The 9,468-nt window shown below is 45.2% G+C and overlaps 1 protein-coding gene across 2 annotated transcripts in view; it reads right to left on the bottom strand.

Annotated features, from left to right (window-relative positions):
* Window positions 1–6,205: 6,205 nt before the first annotated feature.
* Window positions 6,206–9,468, bottom strand: part of ctdp1 (CTD (carboxy-terminal domain, RNA polymerase II, polypeptide A) phosphatase, subunit 1) — a 43,131-nt gene continuing 39,868 nt past the window's right edge. For both annotated transcript variants that reach the window (XM_034544654.1, XM_034544655.1), the window contains exon 13: window positions 6,206–7,085. In XM_034544654.1, coding sequence (XP_034400545.1) covers window positions 6,893–7,085 — 193 coding nt within the window. In that variant the 3' untranslated portion in view covers window positions 6,206–6,892. The remainder of the gene's footprint in view (window positions 7,086–9,468) is intronic.

Genomic DNA, 9,468 nt, shown 5'->3' with positions numbered 1-9,468 from the left:
AAGACAAGGGGAACCGCCGACTCGGCGTGTTTTCTTTCTTCCTTCAGATGGAAAAGAAACAAATGTTTTCAAAGCGAGGCGCCTGCAGTGACAGAGAGGATGAAACATTCCCTCTCTCTCTCTCTCTCTCTCTCTCTCTCTCCCGTCCACCGAGGGCTGGATCGCAGAGATGGAACGTCCTCGAGGCCGTCTTAATGATGCCAGAGAGAGAGAGAGAGAGAGAGAGAGAGAGAGAGAGAGAGAGAGAGAGAGAGAGAGAGAGAGAGAGAGAGAGAGAGAGAGAGAGAGAGAGAGAGAGAGAGAGAGAGAGAGAGAGAGAGAGAGAGAGAGAGAGAGAGAGAGAGAGAGAGAGAGAGAGAGAGAGAGAGAGAGAGAGAGAGAGAGAGAGAGAGAGAGAGAGAGAGAGAGAGAGAGAGAGAGAGAGAGAGAGAGAGAGAGAGAGAGTCCGGCATCTGAAGCGTTTACGTCAGCTTGTCCCACAAGTCGAAGATGATAAAAAGGGAATTTGACATTCCTCGTCAAACAAGCACACGAGCGGAGGAGCCACACACACACACACACGCACATGCACACACACACACACGCACATGCACACATACGCACACGCACACACACACATGCACACACACACACTTGCACACACACACACACACACACGCAGAGACAAAAGGAAACGTTTCCATCTCAGAGTTTGACATAACTTCACCGAATTAACGCTGGTTATTTTTGTATTGATTTTACCATGAAATGTGCACTAAACAAATAAAGTGCATAGTAAAATCTAAACAACCGGAGGAGTCGCCCCCCCCCCCCCCATTTGTGTTTTCGATGCCACACACAATCAGCACCGAGCCACGGAGAGAGGCGGGTGGGGCGGATTTATGGGATGGCAGTGCCTGCCGCATGTGTCACTCCTGTCACCAGCTGAAAGGAGACATCTCATAAATGGGGTGCACTGTGTTTGTGTGGGTTCAGAGGATGTCTGTCTTCAGGAGGGCTTAAGCCGACACCCCCTCCCACCTCCCCACGTCGTCTCCTCCCCCATCTCAAATCACGGACGGGTTAACTTAAAGGAGCTCTATTTAACGTCGGGAACATTAATATAGCATCAAACTATTTTCCATGAAATGTTCCCGATCTCTGATCTTGAACCTTTTTTGACTTTTATACTAAATACTCGACATCTGATGACGTTTCCCAAGAGCCTCGGCTGTGCTGTGTAGATACTGTGAGCAATAGTTGAAATATAAAAAAAATATCTTCTTCTTCACGTGTTCTTTTCCTGCAGACTTGAAAACAGGCCGTTAAAGCAGCTGATGTCCACCAAGGTGTAGAGAACCATGTCATAAAATGACCTTTTACAACCAATAACCCGCCCGCAGACATCGACTGGAGCAATAACTACCCGGTAACGTCCGGCTTTATGATTAATTAAAGCTGGTCTCTGAGACATGAGAGGACGCCCACCGCCGGCTCCCACTGAAGCCCCGGGGGGCCACTGGTTTTATGAATACTGTAAATCAAAGTGGCACAGAAATGTAATTTAACTTTTATTACTTTTTATTAATTTTTAAGTCACAAAAGTTTAGTTTTCTTTTATTGCAGAACTCCCAAGGGATGACTTGTCCCTAAAAACTAAAAATATCAACTTCTCTGTCTCTTTCACTAAAATATATAATATAATAACAATAACAAGGTCGGCATACCAGCTGCCGTGTGAAATTCTAATTAGCGATATGTATCACCTCCACGATTATCTCATTAAATATCAGCCGTCTAATCAAATCGAAGATGGTTCATGTCATCAACGGCGTGCGGTTATAAACAGTTACATTGGAAAAGTGAAAGTATTTAATATTTGAAAAAATACAATTTTCTGCTCCCTTTAGTGTCAAATTGCTCGTTAGCGGGATCATCATCACGTCGCATGTCTTTTTTTTCTTTAGGGGAAAAGCATATGATTTGGTATATATGCACGACACGTGACCCCCATGATACAGATCCCGGATCTAAAGGTCATCTGGGGCCCCCGAGAGCCGCGTCGGGGTGCAGCTGTCAAGTGACCGGCTCGTCCACACCGGTGGAGCGCACGAATAAACACGCACGGCATTGAATAAATCCAGCATGCTCCGAAGGAAATACAGTATCCAGGGAACCAGCTTCTATTTCTGCCTCCAGCTTTCTCTGGAAAAGCCTTTGAAGCCATTGTTTGTTTGTCTTTGTCTCGCCGCTCCTTTTTTAAATCTGTTTATTTGGCTATTAAAACCATCATGTTTGTTTTTTTTCCTCCTCTGGCAGTTTTCGGTGAAATTTCACCTGTTTTTTCCAAAAAGCGAAATGCAGCGACGTCCTCTAGAGAAAGAACACGTTCAGGTGCATTGCAATACAGTGGGAATAATCGACACGCTAATATCGGATATCTTTGTCGAGCTGTGTCTCTTTTGTTTATTTTTTGTAAAAATCCACGTTACATAAACAGTGCGGAATGGAGAAATCTGACGGTTACAATAAACGGGTGTATGAAAAAAAAGTCTCAATGTCCCCCCCCCCCCCCAAAAAAAAAAAGAAGCGCGAAAGATCAACCGCAGTCGCTACCCCGGCAACGGACAGACCGAAATACCCCGGGTATTACCGAGCGCTCGTATTTCTGGAGGAGCGGAAATTAGCCGAGGTGTGAGATTTTGATTAATATTTCCAGCCGCTAATGAGTCGTGACCGGAGAGCTGCCGGCTGATGAAAAGCTAGATAACCCCGTGAGAAGCGTCTGATCCGCATGTTCGGAGAAACGCTTAGTCATCACGATGTGTTGCTGTGGAGCGGTGACTTCCCTTTAAAGACACACATGTATCTTACAGTGAAATATTAAAAGCTGGTTTGGTATTAAATGGTGGGAGCAGTGAGGAAAAGCCCTTCGTTGCATCGCTCTCATGTCTGTGCACTAAATATGAAGCAGGGGCACGGGGGAGTTGATTAGCTTAGCTTAGCATAGCATAAAGGCTGCGAGCTACCGGCACCTCTGAAGCTCACTGAGTAACTATTAAATCACGTGTGGATTTTACCGAGACGCTTTAGTTTGCCGTAACAATATGTACAGATTTGTTTTGTTTTTTTAACGATAGATAAGTCTTTATGCTAAGCTAAGCTAATCCTCTACCGCGTCACAGACACGAGAGTAATCCATCTTCAAGGGAAAGATGTATTTATTTATAATATAATATTGGAAGAAGGCACACTAGGTTGACCTGGCCCCGGTTATCCGCTCCACATTTCAGAAATTCGCACATTTTATATAAAAAAAAAAATAGTGCCCTCGTTTTTATTTTTGGACTTTATTCTGTACTTCATTGACCCCGTTTTTAAAAAGCGTGCCATCGTCTTAAAGTGACTCGCAACAGGACCGCATCTCCACTCAGGGAGTCAAAGGGTCCAGAACCCCCCTCCCCCTCCCCCCCCCCCCCCCCCCCCCCCCCCCCCCACGGGGCCTCGGTGGGCTTCTAGACCCCTTGATAATCGAAGATGGGATTTACCGTCGCGTTGGTATTGTTGAAGAGGAAAACGACCGTGTCCTGTAATCTCTCTCCAAAGTCAAGGTAATCAGTCCTTTTCATGAACTTATTTATGGAAGCCCCCCCCCCTCCCCCCCCTGCCCTACATACTGTACTCCACCAGCTGCTGCACTCTGGTAATCAGAGGCAACAAAAGGTTTGGACAGCCTTTGATCAGAGGCGCCCCTTTAATCTTTTTTTCTTCTTCACCTTTTGAGAGATGCACTCGCATGGCGAGAGGCAGAACCGTGAAACACTCGGGTTCCACCGAAGTGCCGGTTTGGTTCTTTGGAGGTGCACGAGTTTGTGCATCGATGAAAACAGAAGTTCAATGCAGCCCTCAAATTATTAGAGTGGCGCCGACTCAATATTCTGATCAACTCCTCTTCATTTTGGTTTCCTTCCAGTGATCAAAAGAGTCGTCTCTTGTTGTCCTCCTCCACTTATTTTGAATGGATGTACATTATCTCTCTCATTACCGTACGTCCTTGAATGCACCGTTAAAATTCTCCCCAATGTTCGTTATTTCCCCGACGACGACTCACTTTAATTGTCAACGATAACGGCCCTAATGATGATAACGGTGATCGGGATAATGAATATCAATATCACTCAGATAAGGTGCATTTTGTGTGGAAGTAAATGGGCCGATCACGATAATGATGATTATGATTAATATTATACACACTGCAATATTCATTAAGCTTGTTCCATAATAAACTAAATGACTACACCGTCTATCTTGTGAGAAAAGGCCTCGTCTTCCATTTCATGTTTTATTGTATCTGATTTCAGAGCTATACCTTTGAGTAAAATGTCTTTTAACTCCAATAGACATTTCTGGAGAGATGATTATTTATAGTTTTTTTTCAAGGTCAAAGTACAACACCTGAATACATTTCGACATCCTAATTGTCAAATGGTGTCATTGTGTGTCCATTAGTCCGGTGTTTCTAACGACCGATCCTCGGGTTCTCGGGGTCCGTAACGGCAGCACCGGAGAGTCGAGCTGCAGTCATCGCACCCAAACCGACGGCCGAGAAGGTCACGGAAAAGGTCGACCGACCCCCGATGGCTTCCTCTCTGCGTCAAAGGAAGCCAATCGTTCTTGGGTCGTGGGATCGTCCGTCATGACGGGATGCTGATGTTTTGGAGATAAGTGAGCTCGCCTGTAGGTTCCCTCTCTTCAGACTGCAGTCTGACCTCGAGAGTAAAGAGTGCAGCCTCGTCGGTATTTCCAGGCTTCCAGCTCGACAACGAGAGGGTCGAAGGTTCATCCACCATCGAGTACGCGACGTCAAGCGAGTCTGACTAAATTATTTTGAGGTCCTTTTCCAAAAACCTTTCTTGAAGACCCTTTAAAAAAAAAAAGAAAAAAAAAAGGGTTCAAGATCCAAGCATTTCCATCGCTTCCCAACGGCTCTCAACATGTAAACGACGAGCTAAACGCTAACGGCGCTAACAGCGACTTTGAACTCGCATGTATTTAAACAAAAAGGTGAAAATAACCCTCCATTAATTTAATAAATAATGGAGGGTTTCGTGCAAGACAAAATGTTGAACCGACGAGTCTCCGTCTCTTCCAGCTTGTGCGTCTAAAAAGAAAAGAAAAGAAAAAAAAAAACTCAAAGTGATGGCTTGTGGTGCCTGTGCACTCCCCATAATGCCTCTGTGTAATAACAAGGAGAAAGCGGGTTGCGACACATGCATCAAACCGAGCGTCAATGTGTGCGCGAGGCCTAATGGTTCTGGGTTTTCTTCACGACGGAGCCCATTAACTGAGGAGCGTTTCCTGCTGGCAGTCACACAGCGATTCCCCTATGTTTAAAACCCGGCACGGGAGAGGCAGACTAATGGACTCTCTTTTTTATCTGGAGAACAATTTAATGATCGTGTTCAGGGAAATTACTGGATGCGTTTCAGTCTCCCCAGAAAAAGAAATAATTTCAGCCGTTCTTCTTTTTTTTTTACTTAGAAACATTTTTATTTATCGAAAGTATCTTTTTCTCTCAGGGTCAAGTAGGAAATAGACTTTACAAATACTATACAAGTCAGTTGGTTTGATTGATACTCGAAACACCACAATACACAAACGGAAAAGGGATGAGCGTCACTGTCAAAAAGAATAACCTCGACGTGTTGTTGGGAGCGTCGGGTTGAGGGTTAAAGGTGAAAGGTCAAAGGGAGCGACCTCGGTACACGGAGGTCCGAATGGCAGCGAGATGGAAGTGTTTGATAGAACTCCCAAAATGTGTGATAGTTAGTAAAGTGCACATGGTTGTATTCACCAACCAGGCTGGTCTAACCCAAAAGGAGGATTCAAGTTGGAGAAAGTAATATTCTTTTGGGACATCTCCACGCTGTATAAGCTTCTTGCAGGTTTTAAAAAGGGTTTGCTCGCCCCAAAATGACATTTTCTCTCTCAAAATCTAAAGTCGCATCTCTCTTTCAAGCTTTTATCTTTAAAAAAAATAAATCATCTGTTCAGTTTAAGTTCCATATTGACGTTTGTACATTTTTCTTCTTCTTCCTTTTAACACGTGAACCCTCCCTGGTGGCTCCCTGTCCTCGGGTCAGAAATCTGAGCGATGCATAACCTTAAAAAACAAGAATATGTGTTTAGTAGTTTGGGTTCACTCACCCTGTGTGGTGAAGGGGGGGAGGGGGGGGAGGGGGGGTGGCTCACGTGGCTTTAAAGCTCCGGGGGAACACGAGCTTCAGGTGAGAGTCGGCCCCCAACTGAGAGTTGAAAACTGGGAAAAAAGGTGAGCCAACACTTATAAAACTCAAGTCAATACAAACACATTGAGGAGGAAAACACATTCAAACGTCTCCAACGGCTGGTTTGCATTTATGACCCCGAGGCCCCAAAAGAAAAAAGTAAAACTGGAAGTCCAGAGTAAAAATATTTAGCTGCACACCGTGGGCAAAAAAAAACCTATTCCAAACTCTTTGGCATGTACGACAATTTTAATAATTTTCATTTATCTTATTCTCATCAATATAAAAATTGAGATAGAAAAACAAAAAAAAAATTAAACAAACAAACAAAAAAAAGTATCAAATGTTATCCCTCCTGCAGTCTGTTATCTTACAATAAAATGTTAAACATCAAAATGCTTTATGCCAAAAAAAAAAAAGGCCATATACATCAACGCTAAGCCTTTATTTACACAGCAACGCGCCATTTCTGTACAGGACATTCATTTTTTTATTTTTTATTACAGCACACATTCATGGCTCATACATCCTAAGAACACACTGGAGCAGAACAATAGGATTTTTTTTTTTTTTTTAGGTACCACTTTTTGGGGCTGATTTTCTTTTGAGTCTCTTCATCTTCCACGTCACATAAAGTCATTGAGCTCCAGGTCCAAGGCCGCGGCCATCTCGTCCGCCTCCGAGCTGCTTCCTCCTCCTTCCTCGTTGGAGTCTTTGGACGACTCGTCGGCGGATTCCTCCGCCTCCTTATGGTCGTGCTCTTCCTCCTTACGGTCGTCCTCTTCCTCCTTGGCTTCATCGTGCTTGCGTTTGTGGCCCCTACAGACAAGCAAAAAGATGATTCAGAAAAAAGGGAACTGTGCAGAAACTCTAAAAGGAACACTTCGGAGTATCCCGGCGTCTGTAAAGATCAATTATTTTAAAAAACATAGAAGGCGTTATCTTATTTGTCTAATCTTTACAAAAACAAAAAACTGATGCGTAAAAGTTCTACAATGTTTAGGGACGTTACAGCATGAGATTTTGATATCAGTTTTTACAATAAAACAACACGTTTCCCTTACAGACCACACACACACACACACACACACACACACACACACACACACACACACACACACACACACACACACACACACACACACACACACACACACACACACACACACACACACACACACACACACACACACACACACACACACACGTTATTGACGTTTGCCTTAAAAACAAATATGGCGGCCAATCCGGAAATCAATGTTTTTCCTCAACCGCCTACCGACATCTGTTTCTGAACGAATGAGACGGAGGAAGAACAAATAAATAAAAAAAAGGCTTTAAATATTCGTCGAGGCGATCGCGACGGCATGCGAACCGAATACGAAGAGGGATGTTTTTTTCCCCCCCACCTGACGGTGTAAAAAAAATAATAATGAAATGAAAGAGCAGTTGTTTCACATGAAAGCAATATGGTACGCTCCCCAGTTTAAAAATAAAAAAAGAACAACTCGATGTACTGCGTGTTCAGTACGGCACGACCCCTTGAGAACCTCACGAAGCAATTAACAAGGGCTTGTCACACACACACACACACACACACACACGCACACACACACCTTTCTCTGAGCTCTATCTCGATACCCAGACTTATGCCATCATTTCTTTTTCTCACATGTACATTTTAGGTGTGTGTGTGTAACTGGAAGAAGGTTTTTAATACGACGAGTAATCCGAATGGATCTCACCCGTTTCCACTCGAGTGGCAAGAAAAAAAAGAAGAAAAAAGTGGCAAAAGAATAGTTTCATATGGCCGTAAACATGCCATCCCAGTCTCTCCACTCCAGCCTCTGCATAGCGGCTTATTAGCATGATGCTAATGAGGAGTGCAGGTTTTATTCTCCTCTTGTGGTTATCGTGGAGGACTGACGCTCTCATTAGGCCACCGCGCTGCCAGACAGCCATCGCTAACCTCCCACGACAAGGGAGGTTCATTATAAAAAAGGTCAGGTGTCGGGCTAATATGAGCGGAGAGGCTCTCGGCGACGGATACGGTGGACCCCCTGCGGTCTGTGGGGGGCGGGGGGGGGTGGGGTGGGGTGGGGGGGGGGGTGGGGTTAGACCGCTGTTGGGTTTGTGTTGGCGCGGCTCGCATCCGAAGATAAGTTTCAAATTACAGAGCCGCAAAGATCGAGGGCTCCGGGTCAGAGGCCCGAGCTGGTAATGAGTCTTTATTTGGCAAATGAGGCGATCCCAAATGTACCGGCATCAGTGACACTGCTACCTGGGCGGGTTGGCGACACTGTATGAGTCATTGCAGTGTGCCGTGTACATATATTATATACACACACACACACACTAATGGAGGGGTTGAGCGAAAACCCCACCTTCCCACTCGCATTTCCAAATATTAATAGTTGAGGCGGCGGCAGGGGGGGGGTCGGGCTCCTCCGCTGCTTTCTGCCTCGCATCATTTCATCCAATCTAAATCTAAATCCCCGTCTATTAATCCGACCACCCAGAGAAACGAGCTCGGCAGACGCTTCCCACCACGTTCACTCAACGTCGGCTTCAGCTGCGATCCACTTTTAGGAGATCTTTGCCTGGTTTTGCACAAACTGTAAATGAAAAATGTTTATTAAAAACACAAGTGATGAAGTGATTATCGCAGGAGGAGAAGCAGCGAGAGAAACGGAGGTTTTATTTTCATTCTGGGTAAGAATTAAGAACACGCCCATCCAAAATGGGCATATGGGAGGGGGAGGGGGAGGGGGGGGGGGGGAAGAGACCTTATTAAACAGACGGGTGAATTTGCCCTTCAAAAGCTGTCGGTGTAGTTCAACGCGTCGCTCCCTCTTCGCGGAACACAGTCCTGTTGTTTTAAAGTGGATGAGCCGAAATCCCAAAGGAAGGTCATTAAGCAACGAGAGTGGAAACGGTTCACGAGCTGGAGGCGCAGAACAGGAAGCGGCTCGGCGGCGGTAGGAGGCGTTGGGCGTTGACAACGAGGCCGCGGAAGGAATAATCTGCCATCGCGAAAAAATGGAAACGGCTTCGACGATCGTTACAGAGAGTTGCTACAGCCTCCAAATAGATTAAACGACCCAGAGACACATTTACCTTTAAGTGCTTTACCTGCGTATGACTGTAAAAATCAACGCGTCATTCTCCCCGTCAATGAGGGGTTGCTATGACTACGTGATCA

This window comes from Cyclopterus lumpus, chromosome 11 (genome assembly GCF_009769545.1).
Source record: "Cyclopterus lumpus isolate fCycLum1 chromosome 11, fCycLum1.pri, whole genome shotgun sequence".
Taxonomy (NCBI): Eukaryota; Metazoa; Chordata; class Actinopteri; order Perciformes; family Cyclopteridae; genus Cyclopterus; species Cyclopterus lumpus.
Note: the sequence above shows the minus strand (reverse complement) of the source record. Positions and strands in the feature narration are given on the sequence as shown.